Source organism: Polistes fuscatus, unplaced genomic scaffold, assembly GCF_010416935.1.
Source record: "Polistes fuscatus isolate 324 unplaced genomic scaffold, CU_Pfus_HIC Scaffold6, whole genome shotgun sequence".
NCBI lineage: Eukaryota > Metazoa > Arthropoda > Insecta > Hymenoptera > Vespidae > Polistes > Polistes fuscatus.
The window spans coordinates 696,362-721,256 of NW_025113140.1; the positions used below are offsets into that span (position 1 = coordinate 696,362).

Genomic DNA, 24,895 nt, shown 5'->3' on the forward strand with positions numbered 1-24,895 from the left:
CAGTGCTTTGCATAATATGTTTAAAAACAGGAAACCTGACAATTACGCGATAACATCTACAAAATTGCTAAGTAGTCAAACGTAATTACTTATTTTTTTGTCTTCAATCCTAACCACTTATTCTGTACTAAACTTAGCATTTATATAATATTTTAAAATATAAAAAACAATACGTGTAAAACTAATATAGTTGAACTAATATTCATCCAAGAGTGAGTATAAACGTAATTGAATCAGTAATGCATTTTATATTAAATTTTTCAGATTATTTCTTAACAATAAAAGATCTATTAATCAAAAATAGATACATAGTCATTGACACACTTATTAGGAATGTTAGACTCAATCATACTGAATGAATGTTACGATTAAAAAAAAATAAAACTAATCGCGTTTATTCATCGACATGGAATCCATGAAAACACTTACTTAACTTCCTTTATGTATCACACAACATGTTTTAACATTTTTATTCGTAGAAAACTATATCGGTAGGTTTGCGTCAAACGGTATCCATTCGTTGCTTGATCGTAACATTCAATGACTAAGCTTAATGAAACTGAAATAATCTAGAAACGCGAACGCAATCGCATGAGTCGATAACAAAATTTTGAGTAGTCGATGACAGAGAAAGGAAGAACACCTATGAGTTCTGTCAATCAATGATAGTTTTACAAGTTCTTTCGATTGATGTCTTATTTCTGTTAAATTATTTGCCAGATTGATCGACGGTACGATCAAATCAGTGCCTTGGGCTATTTTATTCATTCAATTTCATTCGACTTGTTAATCTAAAGTACCATATTTGAAAATATTGATCGTGTTCGAATAATTTTGATAATTACTTTAATGTTCAATGTTTATTGCGTGCTTACAGATTTCGAATTAGATAATTTATTGATAACGATAACAAGTGTCCGAGAAATAATTTTTCACTCGACAACAAATACAAATTTTGATTTTGTTCAAAAAATCATTCAGAAATGAAACATATACGAGACTTACGATAAATTGAATTCTTTAAAATGAAATTGAAGAAATAAAATACAATCAGTAGATAATACCCAAGGTGTATGTTTGAGAAATAGCTCAAGGAAAGTTAAGAGAAGAGTTAAATCTCTTTCTCTCTCTCTTCCTTTCTCGTGCTCTTACTTCTCTTCTTTTGTCGGCGGTACAAAAGATCAACGTAAAAGCGCTTACGCGATAATCCGTGCGCTGAAGACTCCTCGTAACCTTTAGGGTTAAATACTCGCTTCTGTCGGCGGGTGTGCGTAGTAAATTCTCGTTCCTCGAATTCTTCAAAACTCCTAGTTCGAAACGAACCTTTACTTTCCACTCGAATAATTTAACGCGAGTTTAAAGTGCCATCGGTATTATTTCTATCGATACTCCTTAGATTTTTATTAAATAATTTTTAATTGAAAGTATTTCAAATAATCGAACCTTTCATACTTAATGATTTAATGTTATATATTAAATGTATCAATTTATAAAAAAAAAAAAAGTATTGAATAAATATTTCCCAATTTACAATCATTTATTTGAATTGAAATCGTTGAACGCAAATTTGGAATACAATTATTGCCGATAGTATTTGAGAGTCACTGTAAAGAATAGTAACATCGGTCAGTGCCATCGTCGCACCATAAATTCTCGGGACCATAATTGCGGGAGAGCTCTCGGAGGGCATTCGAGTGGCGAACCGGCACAATTATTTCTCTCCTTCGAATCCGGCCCGCGTATTTATTTCATCGAAGCTGCCGAATCACTGTAATGACATTGAGTCAATCGGCAAACGGCAAACTACTCTCTCATCCGTCTGACAGAAGCGCCCGTTTTCATAGCAATTTGTCGCGACTTTCGAATTACTGAGATGAATGATGCGAATAAATATTTTATCTCTCATTTCTCGCTCTTTGGAATTTTCACGCATAATTTATCTCTCGACACTCTGTGTATGTTATATTTATATAAATTGCAATCGATCGAATTATCGGTCTATAATGAAAAATTACATTTTTCTTTTTTTTTTTTGTTATATAATCGTAATTAATTTCCGAACGATTCTCACGAGCTATGCACAAATAACAATTTATTGTAAAAAAAAATATAAATCGTCACGAAGTTTCTGTGCAACTCAATACTATAAAAAATGTTCAAAGGTAGTAACGAAGAACATAAATAACAAAAGTAAACGATAATTACCTTGTAAAATGTAATCCACTGCGTTTGATCGTGATTCCTTTCGCGCCTTTCTCTTAGAAATTTATTGATCGTCGTATCGTTTATTACAATCGTCTGAAATAAATTAATATCTGTTAATATACGTATCACAGTGATAATAAAGAAAATATCATATTACCAATAGTAACGAATCATTTTCAATTAACATCGAACTCTTTTGTAGGATATTATTCGAAAATTATGAAACGAGCAATTTCGACGAATCAAATATACGTCCAATTATATGAAATTCTCTTTTTGTCGAGCTGCACAATATCGATTTACGTTTATATATACTACCACCAGTACTACAAAGCAACAAAGGATGCATTATAGGGAATTAAAAGGGAGAATAAAAAATAAATTCTTGTCAATAGATCGTACCAATATTGTTTCATACGACAAATAGAAGAAAAGTATTAATATAAGTTTATGCTCGACGAACCGAAAATTTAGATCTTCGTTTGAGGACAAAATTAAAATCTTTGTCAACAAATTTAATTGAATATCAACTTACTTTGACACGACTAAGAGGTAACATGGAGTCGTTTGCTGAGTTTTCCGTATTACTTCGTAAGATGAATGCTTGATTCACATTGATTCTTCCCTATAATAATTAATATATTTTAATATATTTTCTAATCAAAATTATCATAATAATTGTGCACAATCTTACTTGTAAAAGAAACAATGCTTTATCCAGAAGATCCAAACATTCCATAGATTCACCACGAACGAGTAGACTCAATCCATCTTTCGTGTGTTCCGAACTGTAATCAAAATATTTCAGATCATGAGAGAGTTATAATCGTGAAAGGGAATGAATAAAAATTAAACATACTATAGAGTACATTAGAACGCGTATGATGCCAATAACAAAAAATCCTTTCATTCGATCCGTTTCTCTCATACTTAAGAGAGACCCTAACTAAGTAAGTACATATTCAAAGTTTCTCACGAGGCTCTTGTAGCACCCTCGTTTCTCGTCACCCCTCCTCTCTGTCTGGAGTTCGTTTGGTTGGTAATAGCAATCATACTTCTGCACCGTACTGCAATAGTATTCGTCCTTATTTCATACTTGTGCCAAGTCAATTCACAGAATTGCTTATGACCGATTTAATTCATCTATCGGAACGGCAGGAAACGAAATACACGTGTATATATATATATAAGAGGTATGTATGTATAAATATTGTGTGTGTATAAATATTGAAACATACACGGATATACTAACACAGTTATACTTATGTCGTACCTTTACACCTTCCTACTTTCAATTCTATCAAAGATCGCATTTCTAATTCTATCTCGATAGAGTCGCCACTATACTTTTCTATACGAGCTGATCTTTTAGATAAGAAATAATTCTTTTATTTGTGAGATTTATATACAGATATATATATATATATATATATAAGTGTGTAACACTCATACACGTTTCATTATTTCTCAGTGATATAATTACTTTAGTGTTCCTTACACATCGTCCTAGTTTGGAATCGGTTCTCAACGGTCTCTCTTTTTACTCAAGTATCCGTCATTATTCGATGTCCGACATACATACTACGTTTACGACTACACCTTTGCTTGATCTTTCTAACTTTCGAAGGAATAATAAATAAAGTAAAGACTATCATAATTCCATATTAACCCATTTGCATCGTGTATCATTAACATTTAAATAAAATAAAAAAGATTATATCGTAGGGTCCCCTCAAATTTTATTACCGTTTCAATCACTTGAATTATTTCTTTCTATTTTTTGGATTCGGGCCAAGAATTCGATAGATCCGGAATGGGAAACAACAAACTCACGACTTTGACACACTGCCAAGAATAATTCAAGTAGAACGATCATATTAGATAAGGGAATCACTTAGATTTAGTAAAGTTAAGTTTTCATCTAGCTGTGTATGTATATGTCTAGTATAATTTAATAAGAATAGCCTTCGGGACATCGTGCGCATCAGTGTACCATTGATCATTACAACGGATCGATAGAGAGAAACAGAAAGATCGATAAGAATCCAAATTGATCGTCTCCGTGTATCGATCGCCGTTAGAAATCTATGGTTGACGCTTTATTAAATTCAAAGTCGTGCGCAGAGCTTACGATGAAAGAGCGCCGAGCAAGGCTCTAATCTTCGGAATCGTTGGAAAATCATTTTAACGTGTATAGTAGTATGAATACCGTAACTCGTTATCGCCTGTTGCTATCGCACGAGGAAATATTTCAACGCTCGTTCAAACTGGTACGTAATCTTTTTTATTTTTCTTCTTCTTCTTCTTCTTTCCGAAGTTGGAGGGTTTATTCGTACGTGATGCACGTTATTTGTATATGTTACTACGAAAGCAATAAATTCATGAATATCGAGAAGTTTCACGAGATATAGATGATAAACAGAGATATATCGCTGACAATGAATTTTATTTAGATACAAAAAAAATAGAATAGTCGTCTCTCATTCTTTATAATCTCTTAATTTTAATACTACGAATAATTAGGAAACACAAATGAATATTAGATAGTATTCCACGTAGAAAAATAAATTTAAGGAAAAGAAATAAATTTGCAATGGTATATAAATACCGTGCATCTGTGTTACATACAATAGAAACGTATATGTAAATAGGTATTGGTAAGGAGCGTTTACGAGCAAACGGATTTACAATTCGATCGTAACTGTCGGCATTGGCATAACGCCTTTGGCTACGCCACTGCCCACTCTTGAAGAAACTCCATGCATTAGCACTATTGTAAAGCTAGAAGAAGTCTTGGAAGAAGCAACGCACGCATTCGGTATCGCAAAGATCCATCGTGTGTATCGTTGCGTTCCGCATTGTACCGCACCGCGCTAGGAACGGGAGATGATTCGAAAACCGCGGACGCATCTTGGGTGGGCAGGACTTCTCGAACAAAGACCCCTTCTGCGTCACAAGAGACCGCGTGTTTCGTTCGCTTGCTGTTCTTTTACACGATTCTACCAAGAAGTTCAATCATCCTTCTTTTCCGATTCAATAGGAATCCAAAACAAGTTCCGCATTTTCATCCGAGTCTATTACGTGTTTTCTTTTTAACATTTTTCATCTACGATTCAATGAATTTATCTTTAATTTATCAACCACGTTTATGCGTTAACAGATCAATGTGCAATCATATTCATTTTTCACTGTAAACTATTATTCTAATTTTTCAATCTTTACTTTAATTACACTATGGGTTGTCCCATGAGTTCCTTCCTTTTTTTTGATGCGACTTCGATAGACGATAATTGTTGTTTAAGGAACCATTTAATGAATATTACATCAAAATTATATTATATTCAAAGTATGTTAATATGTATGTAATGTTTAAAAAAATATATGTGTAAACAATCCTAAATATTAGCAGAGAGCGTAAGAGTATTAAAATAATTATTAATTAATCGAAAAAAATATAAAATGTAATTTAGAAGCACCGAGTATATGTTCCGAGCATCATCCTCGTTGAAATCCACCGTTGGACAGAGTCATTGTCCTCTGTTAAAGTACTTTTGTTAAATGTTGTTTATATGACTTTCCGAACGTTGCGCGTGTATTCAACGGTTATAACATTCATAATAAACGGAATTTTCTTATTCGGAAAATCAGATAAACAACTTTGAATAAAAGAACTTTCATAGAGGATAACGTCTCAGTCTGAAGGTGAATCTCGAAGAGGACGGAGCTCCGAACGTATACGCTGTGCTTCTAGGCAACAATAGACGTTTCCTTCGATTAATTAACCATTTTTTAAGGTATGTCCAATACTCCTACGCACTCTACTTATTTATAGGATTGTTTACACATATATTTTTTTAAACATTACATACATATTGACGTACTTTAAATGTAAATTAATTTCGATTCTATGTTTAATTCGATGAAAATTTTACCCCTTCCCTCCGAAGCCATCACTGCGCAGTTTTAATCTTAAATTCTATTAATTATGTATATTACTCCTTTTATAAACATGTGCAACATTCGGAAAATCATGTAAACAATATTTGATAAAAGAATTTTCGTAAAAGAGAAAGTGCCAGTCTCAAGGAGCAATTTCGAGGAAAACGGTTGACAAAACATATATTCCGAGTTTTTTTAACGACAATAGACATTTCCTTCGATTAATTAACAATTATTTTAATACTCTAATACACTCTACTTATATTATTTTGTATTATCATATTCATATTGTATTATTATTATCTAAAGGGTTAGAAGCAATCTTTTCTTTCACTCGTGCTAATTACTTACAAAATTAGTTCAAATGGATTGAAAAATACTCAGAGTAGAATTTCGAATGCTCAAATTATCTAAGACAACATAGTTAAGTACTAGAAAGTCACTAGCATAAGGCGTTGCGCCTTTACAGGTGAGAAGATCGTGTGAACCGCTACTAAAAAGGGAGAGACCTATATTCTTAATAACGTTCTAACCACTCTAATAGCTCTCTAATGACAACATAAAGACAGGTGATATTTAAAGTCTCTTACGTTTTGCTGTAACAATGTTAATAGTTCTTACTTCAAGGACGAATTGAAGAAAAACTTTAGCAAATTGAGACATTTCTTTCCCTCTCCCTTTCCCTCTCTCTCTCTCTCTCTCGTTCCCCCCTTTCTCTTTTTAAAGATAATTGAAGTATAAAACGAAATAAATATACTTTGAACACGAGCCCCTACAAATTGCTGGAAAATTAAGATCAAAGGAATGAAGTAATAAATAATATCGCAAAAGAAAAAAAACCATCGTTAAAAAAGATTGAAATATGTAGAAAGAGAGAGAGAGAGAGAGAAGTGAAAAGAAGAGTAAAAAAGAAAAAAAAAAGAAAAAAAGAAATAAGAAATAAAGAAGATACGATCTTGAAAGTGGGTCGACAAATTGCAACGACCGAAGAGAAAAGTTAAAAAAGGAGTACAAGGGAGATGGAGGGTGGAGAGAGGGGGAGGGGGAAAGAAAGAAAGAGGAGAAGGTAGTAGTAGCCAATGATGATGATTCGAAAAGAGGGTGGTTCGAAGGCAAAGAAATAAAAAAAAAAAAAGATACGGAAGGACGAAAGAATAAAAGTTTACCGGATGCCGGAGGCTGAACCTTGGTAGAAGGGTAAAAGGATTGATGCACGGCCATAACTCACGAAGAAGAAACGCGGTCAGGTGCACAACTGGATCACCACCGAGAGATTCAACAACCTGGACCTATCGTCCTACCATCTTCTCCGAGAGTAGTAACGTCGTGACTCCTTCTCGCGTGATACACGATACATGACGAGGAGGCATGCCTCTTTCTCTCATACAAGATGCAAACTTTATCGTTTAGGCTCGTGGTTAAGTTCAGAGACTGTTAATTATTTCACCCAAGGAAGAAGAGAGTGATTAGAGAACGATGAGAACACGATAGAAAAGGTAGACCAGTTTAAGCGAGGAATACAATTTTCTTTTAGCGAATTATATTCATTAGCTCAAAATTACTCAGTTAAAGAATTTTTCTAAAAGAATTTAATTATCGTATATGGATAGATGTGTGCGTGCTACGTTATTAAATATTTTTTATATTATACATTAGGTAGTCCAAAATTATAAAGTGTCTTGCAATTAGAATTAATAAGTTTTGAAACAAATATTTTAATCTTCGAATAGAAGAGAGGTATACTATTATTAAAAAAAATTCCAGTACAGCGTATTGGCCAATTAAATATTGCATTTAGACGGTACTGATTAGCTTAATATTTTGCAATAGTAAAATTCTTTAAATATATTGGTACCTCTCTTCTTCATATTCATGCAACTTATACAATCAATTTCGAAGAAGACTAGAATTCTCAGCAAATATGGAAGACACTAATGAATCAGTGACCTAGCATGCGAGGAATTTTTGAAGAAAAAGAATTAACGATCGGTTCTTAGAAGTCGACTGCTAACAGCTAAATAAATAATTCGAATTACTCGCCTACTATTTGCAAGTAATCCTCCACTGATAGAATACTTTCCCGTATCTCGTATACACGAGTTACCAACTAGAAAAAAAGATAGGGAAGGAGGGGGAGAAAAAAAAGGAACAAAAATTCGAATGAATCTTACTAAGCCCAAGTATACCGTAAGAGTTAGACTGATTTATAGGGATCGTGTTCCGCTGAGAGGATCATTATGACACTGTTAGCTTTCGTCGCTGGATTCCTGGTATCACATAGGGTGATATTCAGTATGCGTGCATATCTCTCTGCATCTACTTGCTTGTGTATGTATCAGAAAAGAAGACAAGCTTAAACCATTCTTTTTCTTTCTTTTTTTCTTCTTGTTTTTTCTTTTTCTTATGCGTGTCCTCTGACAGTGAAAATGTTCATAAAAGATAGGAGTCTCGGGCGACAAATCATTCGTTATCTTTTCCAACGATAATCCGCCGACGCTAATGCGATTCCACGAGATAAGGATGGATCTTTGGGCGAGATAAAACTCAAGTTTTCTACATATGTAGGTATAAACATTATTTTACGAGTTATCTAAATTGAAAGTGAGACCCCATGAGGACGATGCCGGCACTCACTTTGATGCAACCGAGAAACCTTTTGAGAAATTAATAGAAAAGATTCGAACCCTTTACCAACATAAATCTAAAGGATACATTCCCCGCGTCAGGTTATATACGAGACAGCTCGTGTAAATTAAATAAGAGGACAGGAATAAATACACAATAACTCCGGGCGTACCGATCTATTTTACTTTAACTTTAACTTCGTGAGAAGGGGTTGAGCGGTTTCCTTTAAAAGGTCACCCACACGTTAGCTCGGAAATGCACGAATGCAAGGAGAAAAGCTTTAGGCGAATCAAGATTTACGTTTTTCCTTCTCGCTCCTTCTTCGTGAGCCGATAAAACTGAAAACGGTTATTCCTTGGGTTGTATGCCTAGAAGAACCCCGACTGACTAGCTCAACGCCGCGAACATGTTGCAGCGTAAGATGGAATCGGTGGAAAATTTTCATCGTCTTTTTTTTCTTTTTCTTTTTCTTTTTCTTTTTCTCTCTTAACCAAAATCATTTTTCTCCCTTTTTTTTCTCATTTGCGGTTGTTGTTTTTCTTCTTTTTCTTCTTTCCTTTTCCTTCAAGTTAGGCATAGAAGAATCGTTGACGCGGAAACGACTTTATGTTGAAGATGACGAAAGATAGAGCGACGTTTCTTATGGTGAACGCCTGGAGCTACACATAACGCTATCTCTCTTTCTTTTTCCATTCAACTTCTTCGTTCCACTCTTCGGTGTGTTCATCCTTCTCTATATTTCTTTTTCTATTCACCTTCTTCGTTCCCTTCTCGACTTCTCCTATCTATCTTTTTCTCTCTTTAACTCTTTCTATCTGTGCTTCTCTCTCTCTCTCTCGCTCGCTCACTCACCGTGTATCCTTCTCTTTCTTATGGTTCGACATGAAGAATCATGGGACTAGCGCATAGGAGAAACCATAAAGCCGTGCGATGAATGATATCGCAATAGGCTGTCGTGCTTATCATACGCGATATATTTTATGAGTCGAAGCTTATGCGAGCTATGGCTGTGAGAGAGCATCGACGAGATGACGCTGAGAGTTTGCTCGCGTACACGTAATTTTCGGATTTACGAGCGATTTTCAACCTTACCCAGAGACTACTTTCCGTTTATTTCGTTTTATAGATGAGTTACGACTCGAAAATGAGTTTCACTATAATAAACGTTATATGTATACATATAGATATAGCGGAAGTTGACTGTTCCTTTCATTCTTTAAATGATTATTCTTATAATACAATACTTTCTCCCCGTAAGAATAAAATTCAATTTGAAATATTATATATATATATATATAGGAAATTTGTAACTTTTTACCTGGGCAAACGGGCGAGGTAGAGCAAAAAGGATGAAATTTCTTTGACGGTGAGGTTTTCCCTCTTTGTTGTGTCCTCAAATTCGAGAACCGGTCTTCCTGCTGTGTCCGTATATCCTGAAAAACAAATTATCATCGTATTATTACTTATATATATAATAAGGCTTGTTTTATGGTATACATAAAAAGAAAAAAAAACATTTAACAGTGTTATTTGTTGCATTGTTTCTTACAATAGGTTTCTTACAATATGACTTACGAAAATAACTCTACACTTTTTAATTAAATTAAATTCGAATTATATTATATAAAAAACAAAATAATTTTTTGTGTAGTATATACTCTAATTAATAGTTGAGAGACAGAAGTAGAATCGTTACAATATAATACTTTACTCAGTCGTTCAAGATAGCATTACGAAATGCTTCTAGGTACGTCCATTATCGAAATACGTATACGTTAGCGGAGAATACTCAGGGTTGTAATAAATCGTACTCTTTAAACGCGAGTAAATTCCGTAACGAGTAGACCGGTAATAATAATACTTGCATGGCATAACAGCTAAAAGGAGACTATCAAAGGGCGATAAAGTTATCTGAAGTCATTCAGAGCAACGATACATATTTAACTCGATTGTAGGTATAATAAATGTTATAAGAAAATATTAAAAAGAAATAAGGAAACAAAAAAAAAAGAAAAAAGGAAAGAAGGAAGAAGAAGAAGAAGGAATCGTGTTTTGTGACACGTTTGTGAGATTACGCGTTAGAAAATGCAACTACCAGGGCGCCAAGATATGTATATATATATATATGTATTCTCAAAGAAGAATATTACGAAACTCCTTTCTAGAATCATCTTCTATACTCTAAAGCTTTAATGATAATTCATTGCGGCGTTAAGTTATCTGGACGATTACCCTGTAACGTGATAATAATGTTCAGCGCCGGTGGCGGGCAAAACCTTCCTCGCGTGCGCCTTATAACGCCTTACGATTCCGAGCCTACAAAGATGCAATGTTAATGACACCCGGTGTATTCTAAAGCTACTATCGCGAATACGAATTCTTCTTTACCACCCCGATCTCTTACAAATTAACCTTACCGTTTCTTACAACCGTGCTACGTTTAATGCGTTTCTATTTTAAATTTAATCCAAGGGATTTATATACGTGGCGTAATTTATTACGTCACAAATATGAATATCTTTTCTTTATTTTTATTTCTTTTCTTCGTGTAATAATTAACATTATTATATTTATGTTAATTTTATTATTTTTATGTTGTTACAGGATTATTGGAAAAAATGGAGCCGACTTGAGACCCTGCTTCAACCAACAAGATATCCAAATACTTTGGTCAACGTTTTTCAAGAATGTCTAACTTTTTTTTTTTTTTTTAATAATACGAAAACTAATAATCCCTCCTTCCTTTCTTTTAATCCTTAACGCTAATGCATTTTTATTATTGAACTTGAAATGTATAGGTATAAAATAGAAACAGGGGAATCATGACTCGTATAATTTTATGAGAAAATGCATAAAAACGTAGTAACTTTTGGCAAACGATTCAGCCGGTTTGTATTGTAAAATATATTCTTTGTTTGAATGTGATACTTGAGAAACGTGACGCTGTTTCCGACGTTATTCTTTACGATGGACTCTTAGGTATTACGGGAAACGTACAATTACGACACGTTTAGCCACTAATTCGACGGCGTACCTATCGAAGGAACAAGAAGATAAAGAAGAAGAAGCAGAAGAAGAAGAAGAAGAAGATGAGGAGGCTTTGCTCGTTTTGCTAATAACGCAGAAGAATAGCTTACGATCGTGGCACGAATCTTTTGCTCGTTCATCATCCTCTCTCTTTCTCTCTTTCATTCTCACTTTTTGTGTTTATTTCTTTCTTTCTTTAGATAAAAAGAAAACCGAAACGAAACAAGCTTTTAACGTAAATCAAACATACTTGAATGTGTTTTATATACCCGAACGAGAAACTGTTCATTCATTCGAGTAAATTAATCACACGGCTTGGTATTATTTATTTGAACAATAGTTACTCATTTATTTTATTTTATTTTATTTTCTTTTATTTCTCATAAAAATGAATATATCAATCGTGCACGAGACGCGTCGCGTTTTTTTATTATTATTTTTCGAGAAGGGTTAATTAATATTATAGATATATTAATAATTTTATTTTATTTTTTTTTTTCATTACGGATTATCAACGTTTGTTTCTCCCCCCCACCCGTTTAGTTTAGAATCAATCGTATAATATGAAATATAAATAAAGAATCGAAAAGTATAAGTATGTGTAAGATGAATAAGATTAGAATTAGCCTGAAGCAGATACGATAGTCCCATCCTCGTGTTGAATTCGTGAGAAAGATGAACGATAGTCGGATGGATACGTCAATATGCGTGCCATTAGCCGTGGCTATTCGAATTTATCGCATGACACTACCCCGTAAATCCGTGATTTCTAATTACACGCCTGTGATCGTTCGCCTTTCTCCCTTTCTCTCTCTCTCTCTTTCTCTCTCCATGTCTCTTATTTCTTACATTGATGTAGTTGCCATCAGTTCTTCTACTTAAGCTTCTATTTATTACGACTATTGAAGCTGTTGGTTCCGATCGATTTCTATTAAAATGAAAACGACGATGGGATCATCTAACAGAAATAAATAAATAAATAAAATTAAGAGAAAAATAAAATGAAAGAAAGACAGAAAGAAAGAAAGAAAGAAAGAGATAGAAAACAAGCAAGAGGAAAAGAAAGTACCGTGAAGCGTGTAATTCACAGTCGACAGTCCGTGAATTATTATCGGCCAGTTTACCGCGTCAGGTTTTAACAGGGAGATCAAAAGAATAAGCAATGCCAAGGCTAGGATTCTCTCTCTTTCTCTCTCTCTATAATGACGTCTTTTCCGAGCACCTAATCGCTTAATCGTTTGCTCCTTCCTATTCCTTTTTTCCTTCCTTCTTTCCTTCCATCACTTCTTCGCGATTTCGCGATTGGATAATTGAACTTTCCGCAACCGATTACGTCTCACGTCCAAATTAACAATCATATCTTTTCCCAATTGGATATGTTTCTGTCATCAAATATTACAATGTTTGATTAATCGTTTTCAATATGCAAGATATCACGTTTTACACGATGTAAACATATCATGATCATCCTACGATTACATCCCCCTATTTTTTTTTTCCTGTTGTTTCTCGTGGTCGTGGTCGTTGTTTGGAAATTCTTGTGAAGTACTTATTTACGTACACGTGCGTTTATAGTAAAGAAGAGGAAGAGAAAAAGAGAGAGAGAGAGAGAGGGATAAAGAAAGACAAGTTGTCTTTACGTGCGTGGTAATGTGGGAAAAAGTTTCACCTCTATTAACCTTGAATCTTTCACCTTTCGACAGGCTATCGACTTCTGCATACCGCTCGTCGATCATACGCGATATATGTTCCAGCTCTTCCTTTCTCGAGTGCCGGTAGAATACTGCGTATATATATAAATATATATATATACATATACATACGTAGAGCTATATTCCGATCCTTGACCCTACACTCGCACATTGGGTATAGTTATAGGTATATTTCCAAATGGATATTGGTTATATCTAATAAATGCGTATACCTCATCAAATAAATATATATATATGTGTGTGTGTATATATGCATACTTATATTATTGGATTAGTAATAGCCTAATAAAAGTAGACTAAATTTTGATAACAGCTCACGGTACGAATTACAAATCGTAATGAACTTTTTTCTGTACGCGAAAATGTCAGGTTTTCGTCACAATGATTGTTCAAATTGAATACTGCAAATTTTTATAGACTAATCTTTTCATTTTAATCAGAAAAATATTTTAATAATAAAAAAGAAAATTGTCTTTTTTTAATCGCGTGTAAATTCGTGATGAAATTTTTTTCTGAAACGTTAAAAATTGATTTAATCGTTTTAGCCTATGAACACGACAGACGTATATATACTTATACATATATATATACACATACACGATGCATATATCGGGATTGTAAAATGACGTTAAAGCCACGCCCCTCCTTTATCTTCCCATCGTGACCGTTATTGAGAATCTATGGGAGAGATCGCGGGGCCAATTAGTAGGCGGCGGGATGGATCGTCCGTTAGAAGTGCGCTACCGAATGGTCCATTAGCCGCCTTAGAAGACGATCGAATTCACTCTAACATCGAATTTAATATATTACAATACCTTTTCTATATCACCGTTAAGGTTACTTCGCCTAATCACGAAATTCATCGATGCCACACATTGTTTCCCTCCCTCCCTCCCACCCTTCTTCACCCAATTCACGAGATCAGACTTTCTAAATTCTAATTCACCCTTTAAATCGTATCTAATTATCCACCTTTTTATTCTTGTTTTTTTTTTCAACATATATATATATAGGATGTGATTCGTTGATCAGTTATTTGGGGATTTTATTTGTGAACTAATATCGAATATAAAATATATGTATGTGTGTGTGAACGTATGTTCCATTTTGAACAGTATCCATCTATTAAATTTATTTATTTGATGATAATATTAAAACGCAGCACTGCGAATATCGTGTCATAAAAAGTAGCACGTGAAAGAGTTTATTTCAACGTATTTCTGGTTTTTCTGTTTCTTTTTTTTAACGATTTTTATACGAGGTTTATTTATTCAGTACCATAGAGTGCTGCGATGATTCATTAATTAGTTGCACGGGTCTTTTTATTAACGGGATTTTTTTCTACATCACCCTATATACGAAGGTATCGAATTAACGATATTAATCTTCTAATCGATTTCGTAGTGAAAGGAAAATTTTCATTTATGCCACACTGACGCAATTCGAAGTAAACGGAAGCGTTTGCATTAAGTATTATCCTGTCTACTTATAAATCAGAAATTATGGTTGATTTATATATGCCGCGCATAATAATATCATTTCTCGCGTATACTATTTGTAGATATTAATTCTAATAGTTTTCATATAAATATCGTTTAATTTGAATAATAAAAATCTAAATAATCTGTTCAAACATTGACAAATATTGTTTCTCGTTCTAATGGAAAGAAGAAAAAAAAAAACTAAGTAACGAAAAGAATTTGAAACTCCGTTACGCATTCCAAAGTATTTTATTCGCGTAACTATTTTCTCGATAGTTTTCGAAAAGAATCAGAAAGAGGAGGAGTAGATAAATTGCTTCGATCCCATCGCGCAGTTATTCCGCGTTTGTACATACAGGCTGTTTCAACTTCGATATCGTAATTTATTTATTTAACCATAAGAAAAATTATTGTTTACATTTTCCATTAAAAAAAAATATTTAAATAATTTTCAAATAAAGATATTTAATTAACATCGTCGATAAAAGTTACGAGAAATTTCTTTATATAAGAATGTATACTTTAGGAGTGCAAGAAAAAATACAATTTGTCGATTAAGTATGATACGTTAATTAAAAGTATGTTATTAGAATTTAAAGTTTTACATAATTATGGTTTTTTAGAAACACGCGGTATATTATTCAAGTTCGTAGGAAACGAGCGTGGTTCGTTTATGTTCGTACATACATCGGAACTTCGTGCATAGCTAATGCGGTTGATCGAATCGCCTGCTTGATAACCATAATCACGTAGAAGTTCGCGCGTATCGTCAAGTAGAGTATAACGTATAGCACGTATGTGCATACATACGTCGGAGACGGGGAATTTCACACACATTTCTAAGATAAAACGTGATTTCTAAGACGGTATTGATCTTTACCAACTCGTAAATTGGCCTAAAGCGTAATAAGTATCGTGATTGCTTAGGTACTCCTTAGGGGCAAGTCTGATGTAATTTAAGGAATGTCAAAAAAGATTAGAATAGATAGAAAAAATATTTAATCGTGTTAATCTATATAATAATAGCATAGAATAAACCATAAGCTCGTAAACGGGTCAAAAGTTTTTTAAATAATTTCAAAAATTAATTCATCTAAATAGGATTTTAAATAAATTTGACAAATTCAACCAATCCGATATTTTTCGTATTGTTTTCAACGCGGATGACTTAAAGGGGGGTGTATCTTTTAAATCTTAACACCATCACATTCGAGGTATCTGTTGCTAGAATGTAAATTGATTTTTAGAAGTTAAATATCAATAACGAGATTTCTTCTAGGAGAAAAACGAGAAAAACATTTTTTACGCGAACAATCTAATATATTTATAGATGAATATTTTAAATAAAATGTATATATATTATTTTTGGATATATTTGTTCGAGAATGAGTATCATTTACAGTTCGTAGGAATCGTATTAGTGGAATTTCTTAGAAAACAAGAGCAGTACGTAGACAGTTTCAGGAGAACGCGACCCGTTCCGCGAGTACAGATGAATGATAAGGAGAAACGATAACGGGTCTTTGGCGGGTGGGCGGACTTACATTTGCAGAAGCGATCGGGAATCGATCGAGAACAGCTTCCGGTTATACGATAGAGATACGTGAAATTATACGATGGCGGCTTTCTAAGGAATGATCTTTCTAACAATTTTTACAATTTAGTTCGTATTTTCAATTGATAATGATCCTAATCGTAAAGTATATCAAACTAATCAAGACCCCTTACGCGTTCATCGATAATAAACGAGTATAAATATTTTATACGATATTTTCATATATTTTATTTTTTTTTTCTTTTTATCAATATTACCCATATAAATTATAATAATTATATTACGTTAATAGTTACGTTCAATGATTATAATAATTCGTGACATTAATCAACTGATATAAAATTTAAAAAAGTATGTATATATTTTTCTCTTTTCGATACGTAATTAGTTGAATATAAAAAAACAAATAAAACGAGATTGGAAAAACGAGAGACAATATTTATAAAAAAAGTGATGAACAGGTATATGATAGTAAGTAAGTACGATAAGAAAACGAATTGATGATAAACGTATCTCCGTTATAGTTGGAGGCAGCTCATATACGTTAGAAGGAAATATATCAAGGTGCTTAAAGCCAACTAACGGCGCCGGGCGGTAGAATTCGCGCCATAAAGAGCGGCTTATGGTTAGTACGGGAAACAGAAAGCTATGTTGTGTATAGATATAGAATAACACTAACGCGTACGATGGTGTAATTCGTGTAAATTTCACAAGCGTGGAAAGCGTTTGGCATAAGTACTGAAAAGACACTTAACTAATCACAATATCGTTCATTCGCATAAGTTTCGAATCGGAGATCCATAGATTTTCCCCGAGGACAACATTTTTTTAAACTTCGGTCGTAATTATTAACGATCTTGTTCGAAACTAGTAACGCAGTAGAGTACGGTAGCTGATTCCTATTTATATTCGTATTTGCGATGATACTTAATTCATTAGCGAATAAAAAAAGTTAATACACGAATTCCTAAAGGTGTACAGTACGGGTTCTAAAATAACATTACATTTGAAATACACATACACATACGCACATACATTTAATTATTTAAATTCTACAATTATATTTTCATTTTAAATAATTATACACTGAATCGTAATTTTCAAATTGCAAATATTATTATTGAAATATTCGAAATATATGAATTTATGAAATTATAATTAAAAAATAAGAAATGATAAAAAGTAGTACGCGATGGTAGAGAAAATATCACTTCTGTTCTGGTTTTGGTAGCAACTCATTTTAGTAATCATGTTAAAAGAAGATCAAAGGCCTCTTCTGCCTTGGATGGAATCAATGCAACGCAATTAAACGCATAAGGAAAATCTTCGTGGCACCGTTAATAAAGGTTGGAACGAACGAAAGCGAGGCAACGCGATAATCGGGCGAGGCACATCGATCACTTCTGCCTGGGGAGGAATTATCGATTGGCCCCGGCGAAACCTCACTTCAGTTACACCAACTATAAAAGTATATATACCTGTGTGTATACGTGTATATACTTTGAACAACTTCTTCTCTTGGGATCTAGGTCGTACCCTGAATTCTACCTGCGTGGACGTACCTACGCGTACACATCGCGTAATTGATCACGTACTTGAATCAAGATCTAAGGGTTATGCTTCTAAATTGATCATTTCCGATCTTACAATTATCGAGAGGTCTTGTAACGATCTTACTTCTGGTCCGTCTACTAAAGTTATACGATTTTCACCGAGTTGATTGATGTCATTTTAAAACGTATTTGGAATTATTTATTTTTAGATATTTTTAGATATTTACTTCATTTTCACGTTTGATTATAAAAAATATTTACGTGACGATAATTATTTCTTTCTCTCACTTTTCTTGTGTTTTTTTTTCATATCATATATATTGTTTAAAAAGTGTAACGAAAATTTCTCACGTTAATCTTTTTTTTATTATTCCTTGTAAACGTCTGCATCAGTAATAAAAAAGAAAGGCAAACGATATTATCAAATCTGGATAGTAGACTCTCCGACCGTTACAATAATCGTAACGTTATCATTGTAATTGGTTAGACGACTTTAGAGCTTATCTTAACGAATTAGAAGGAAACAAAATTCCCTTGCAATCGAAATAATAACGCGTAAAGGATAAAACGTTAGCATGTAATGCGATACGCGCGTGTAAAATCGACGTGGTAATCGTGAAAGGTTTTCCAACACAGTTTATCGCATGTTCGATGTAACGGAACTCGTAGTACTTTTTTTTTTCTTTTTATTTCCGATTTAGCATCAAGTAAGCACTTACTTTGCACTATGCACTTTTCGTTCTATACGAGCTAAGTAACAATTTCGTAATTCTCTAATTACAAGGTAAAAGTGACGTTGATAACGGTGATGTAATTTATTTCTATGTGTTATTACTTATTATCGAACATTAGGCCTATGAACAAACTCACACATGCAATTCTATTTAAAAGTAATTATCAATTAGAATGGTCATTAATTTTCTAAAAAGATTATGTAATAATAGAATTTTCATTTTGTTGGGAAATAGAAAAATATCATCAAATAAATTTTTGGATTCGAATTAATTGATTTGCAAATATGTTCCGGTAATTGAAGATTTATTAATTACGTAGCTGTTAAAAAATATAAATAAACAATAAAAGTATATCTCCTCGATATATAGAAGCTAACGAGTCACCTGTTGCACGTATAGAATTAGCAAAACGATCATCAAATTTGTCGCCAAATTAAATCGATTCGTATACGTCCGAGTAATCGTAGATTCGTCAAAATTAATGAGAGCATGAATATTTAACGTGCAAACAGATAGCGATATGAGGAAGCATCGCGACGACTATAATTCTCTATTGACAACTGCAAATAGATTTTAACGGTGAGCATTACGGAGTAAATGGAAAACCATGAGAGAAAGAGAGAGAGAGAGAGAACATTGAAGTAAATTATTGACGATTAATTGAAAATTTCTATGCGTTTCCACGCACGATAAATTATGGTATACGTTTGAACTCGCCGCTAAAATACATCGATTATGTATTATTGATGGATAGTTTTAAGAGAAAGAAAGATGCCTAAGGTGATAAAATAAGAAAAGTTTCTCAATCTTACGAGAATTACTTAATGCAAATTGATCGATTATGCAAATTGTATTAGTTCATATATATATATATATTTTCTTTTATTAATAATTATATTTAACGATATCAATGTGTAAAATCAAAGTAGAATACAATTTAAAAAAAAAATCTAAAAAACCCGCTCGATATCTCTCATCGAATATCTCGATGCGTCTCGCGAGAGTAATTAGGTTACTAAAGGAATAATAATAATAATAATAATAATAATAATACCGAGATGATCAGTAAGTAAAGATCTCTAAGAAGCAAAGTTAGACGAGTCTATTTTGCATAAATACGGCCATTATCATAAGTTCGCGTTATCTAAGAGTCGTGGAAAGAGCACGAAGAAGGAAGGAAGGGAAGGAAGGGAAGGGAAGGAAGGAAGGGACGTAAATTTTCGCCGTTTTCAACGCGTGATAAATTATCGCGAACGTGTGCTAGACTTTTTCCAAGTAGACGTGGGACTGTGGTCCATTCCACCCACACACCGTACTGTGCGAGGCCATGGGGCCCCTCGGTGTTTCACGACGGCGTGCACGACGTCTTCCGAGCACGACCAGAAAGAGAAAGAAAGAAAGAGAAAGAGAAATAGTATGAGAGAGAGAGAGAGAGGCGTTACCGCTTGGGTAATATACTAGTAAATACGTCAGTAAGTAAAGTCGGTAAATACTCATTGATACATCGCGAGTAGAGGTACTCGTTAATGCCCCTCCGGTATAACGAGATCGGCCGATCCGATCGAAACGAGCAAAAGCCGAAAGATCGATGATCCGATCGATTCAGCACCAGCCAACCACTGCCGGAAATGATGGTACTCGATTTAAGTACCCGCATACGTGCGAGAACTCAGCCTTATAATTTTCGACGGATCGAGTATTGTTACTGTGAAGTGTATCGGGAACACAACGAGATAACTTAGGGTATTACGTATTTATATACATTGTAGAAATTTAACTTGAGAAAGTATATATATATAGAGTACTTATAGTAAGTATATACTCTACTTATAAGTATCTCTGAGTAATAATTGGACCCGAAATACTTCTCCAAAGATTCTTTTCTTTTTAAATTATTTTCATGAAATTATAGTGCGTTGGTTTATAAAATTGGTAAAAAGAAACTTTTTTCATTTGGCTCAGAAATCGTTCGTAATTTTAAAACAAGATTCTTAATGATCAATTATTATCAATGTTTGTTTTATTAATATGAAAGATAGGGGTGGGGGACCACGTGGATCATAAAAACATTATCATAAGTTATGCGATTGAAATAATTGATCGATAAACGAGTGGAATGTTTTTTGTAGCCTAATTTAACGAAAGCATTGGTTCAATCTATTGTTATTTTAGGAAAATATACCACGAATAATATCGATTCTATTATATGAGGAGAGTCATACCACTGAAGCTGAACTGAGATAAGTTAAAACTAAAGTAAAAAGAAAAAAAGAAAAAAAAGTCAAGATAGTTCTAAAGCGTTTTGCGCTACAGAAAACGCAGATAAGTTTCACGCCAAGGATTAGTTTCGCCTTGGTCTTTCTATGGTGACGGCAAGTTGCGAACGACTTTATCGTCGAACGAACGAACGTACGAACGAACGAACGGTCGTAAAGAAACGACCGCTTTCACGAACGAGCTCCTTAGGCTAAGTTACGCTCTCGTGCCTAAGCACGAGGTATAGACGACGGTTTGATCTGTGTATTAGAAGACTCTCAAAGTTCTCTCCTATCGAACGACGAAATAAGATCAAAAAGATCTTCTCGGTCTATCTTTTCTTTTTTTTTTTTTATTTATTTAACGTTATAACAAATTACACTTATTGCTCTATACTTTTGCTCGCTTTTTTTTGGATCTAAAATAACGTTATATAAAATTCGTATAATTTGAAAGTAACAAATGTCAGAAAATTAACCGAGAAGTTATAACGAGACAGGATCGTTTTATTTTTGTATTAAATATTAGCGACGTTTACTCTTTTTTTATTTGAATTTTTCATAGATGTACAAACATATATTATATGTTTTCGATTATCGGATGAATCAGTTTTTATTTAAGAGCCAATGCTTAGATTATAATTTTTAATTGCCTATCAATTTCTCTTTTATATCGAGCAAAAGTATACAAGGAGTGATACGTTTAAATTAATAAATAAATCAATCGAGATTCTAACATGCGAAAAGAAAAAGATAAAAAGAGAGAGAGAGAGAGAAAAAGAAAGAAATAAATAAAGAAAGAAAGAGAAGCGTGCTAGCTAATCGTTCGTAGTCTCTAGAGATTTCTCTCGATGCAACGACGTTCAATGATTTACGTACCTATCTCTAATTGATCCGAACCGTCTCGATGCCTATCCGCCGGCATAAAACTAATTTTCTACTCGTTAAAATAACCCTAAGTTGATACGATTTCCACGCTGTCTAGAAACTTACTGACGAAATCGTACTAACGTCCGATTTAAAATGAAGGAAATGAACGAAAGTAATGCAACGTGCGTACGGTTAATGTCTATGCACATTTCCTGTTACCTGTTCTATGTTAATATCAATTTTTCCAATGTTTCCCAATTTATTCTAGAGAAATTTCACTTCAAAGGATAATAATACTATCGAGAAAAGAAAATAAAAAAAAAGAAAAGAAAAGGAAATTATTTCTTGCCCATTCGAATTAGTTATTATGCTTTAAGTTGAAATTTTTCTACATTAAAAATATTCTCAAGTTTTAAAATTGACGGAAATATAACGAAATATTCCAGACACGTAGCTCAAACAAAACTGAAGTATCCAAAATGTTGAAGAAAAAAACAAAAGAAATCTGGACTCTCATCGATTCGTTTTTCTTGTTTATTCTTCTTCTTTCGTTTGTAGTTTTTAGTCTTTTAAAATTGGCAGGAAGAGAACGTACGTTTGGAGTAGCTAATCGACGACAAAAGGTATAGGCTTCGCCAACTACGGGATTACAGTTAGGTACTCGAGGATCCGGCCAGCTGGTATGCCGGAGGAAGGAAGAATAAACGACAAAAGCGATTGCATGAGAGAGAGAAAAAGAGAGAGAGAAATAAAGAGAAAGAGGGAGAGAGAGAAATGCAGCGGACAACGCTCCTCCGCAACCAATGGAAGGAGTTTCGCGTTACAATAAGCGAACGTGTTTAGTATTCGTGTAATACAAGCGGTCTTCCTATTGAGCACCAAAGTCACGTGTTTCGTACTTGTCCTACGAGTCTGGCAAAGACAACCACCATGGGAGAGAGAATTGTACGAACTTTGAAAAAGAAATGAGAAAGAATGGAATTTTTCCACAAAATGAATTTATATTTATTTTATCGCAAATGATCGGTTACAACGACAACAATTTATATGAAATTTATTTCACATTTTTCTTTGTCCAAAATTAATTTAATTATTATCGATGACAATAATTTTGTTGTACGTAATTAATTTTAGATTCGCGAATAATAGTTTGAGTCATTTCAAAAGGAATTTTTCTTTTCTTTCTAAATCTTTCTTCTATCTTTAATACGAATGATTTGGTCTTTGAAATATTGCCATTCATTATTCATTAACACCTGTGCTTCGTCGTAGTAAGCTTAGTAAGAGTGGCAACAAAATTGTTTAGATCGCGTTAAGGGACCTACTTTTATTCCAGAAAATTATGTTGGTCAGTATGCCGATACCATAACGGAGAAAATATTTTAATCGATATTAATTATTTATTTTATATAGGAATTGTTACATCAACGATAATATCAAAGAAATGGTAAATTCGTGTATAGAAAAACATTTTTCCAACCTACTTAAATTTTTCTTACAAAATCATTACTCAAACTGTCTTAAGAATTTATAAATGCCATATAATTTTTCGTTACCTACTTATGCCATTTTGAAATAAAATCATTTCTAAAATCTACTTACGAACAAAATCATATCTCGTAGCTGGGTACAATATTTTTTTCATAAACGTCCGTATACTCGCATAGAAAAGAAAATATTTATCGATTAACCCGAACAATTAACCTGAAAATATTGAACAAACGTACAATACGAACAGTAAAACCGTGTAAGTAGCATCTTCATGAACCCAACGGTAGCTAACAAAAGAATGAAGCATCGAATCAAGAGGAAGATTAACGTTCGCGACGTATTCAACACCGGATTACACGGAAAATGGACGTCTTACGTTCCCCTAAGTTTCATTCTAACGATCGAACTTTATATTTTCTGATTTATTCGTAGCTTTCTCTATCTATCTATCTCTCTCTCTCTGTCTCTTTGATCCTTTCTCTCTTAGCTTCTAGAATTCTTCCTTCCTGTTTTTAAGAAGTGCTTAAGCAAGCCTAATCGGCTACACGCTCGCAACATTGCCAACTATGGGATTACAGTTATCTACATGGAGATATCCTTGCCATATACACACACACACATATAAAACGCGAATAATACAAGTATCCGTGAATATAACCAGCTGATCTCCTCGTAGAAACGGAGAGAGAAAGGAAAGAGAATTCGCATTGAAGTGATGCGCGGCATAAGAAAAGGAGAATAGAAAATACACATAGACACCACCCTCCCCCTCTCCCTCACCCCCATTCCACACACCCTTCTCGTCTCGTTCCACCTTTTACCGCAATATTCTCCCTGGTAGCTATACATAAATGGACGAAAGCTAAAGGAACGTTGTTGAAGCGTGCGAAACTATGGCCATGTCTTTCAAATTTAATTAACAGTCTTCCGTAACAAAGGACATTGTCTTATTACGTTGTATGCGTTTTACGCCCGAATAGATCGTCTAATAGCTTATAAGATAGAAAAGAGATTTAGACTTATTTTCTATAAAGTATCATGAGTTGTTGTTGTTGCTACTCGGTTGTGTTGTTTGTAAATCGATTTACACGCATTGTCGAGAAAATGATTGTTTCGTTAGAGAGGAGACGTTATCTTTTATTGCTTTATTCTTCGAGATCATTTCTACTCGTGTAAAATGTGGATAGTTATGGCTATGATAATATACAATAGCTTATTTTATAGTTGGTATTATAAATATTTAGATAACATCTTATTCGATAGTTTAGTTATAGAGTTTGCTCGATGTATATTCTATGTAATTTTTAAAATAATTAACCTGAAATTATTCGGATAAGAGTAGTTTATGTTTGAAATCGTTTGAGTTAAGCTCCGCGAGCTTTAATTTATTAATTGAAAATAATTATTTAGAGTAATTTAAAGTAATTTATTCGTTCCCATTTTAATTC

General features: G+C 33.5%; 1 protein-coding gene across 2 annotated transcripts in view; it reads right to left on the reverse strand.

Annotated features, from left to right (window-relative positions):
- Nucleotides 1–24,895, reverse strand: part of LOC122522807 — a 224,813-nt gene that overhangs the window by 69,283 nt on the left and 130,635 nt on the right. For both annotated transcript variants that reach the window (XM_043644076.1, XM_043644077.1), the window contains exons 7-10: nt 10,088–10,202; nt 2,900–2,993; nt 2,741–2,830; nt 2,206–2,298 (exon numbers count right to left, since the gene is read on the reverse strand). In XM_043644076.1, coding sequence (XP_043500011.1) covers nt 2,206–2,298; nt 2,741–2,830; nt 2,900–2,993; nt 10,088–10,202 — 392 coding nt within the window. The remainder of the gene's footprint in view (nt 1–2,205; nt 2,299–2,740; nt 2,831–2,899; nt 2,994–10,087; nt 10,203–24,895) is intronic.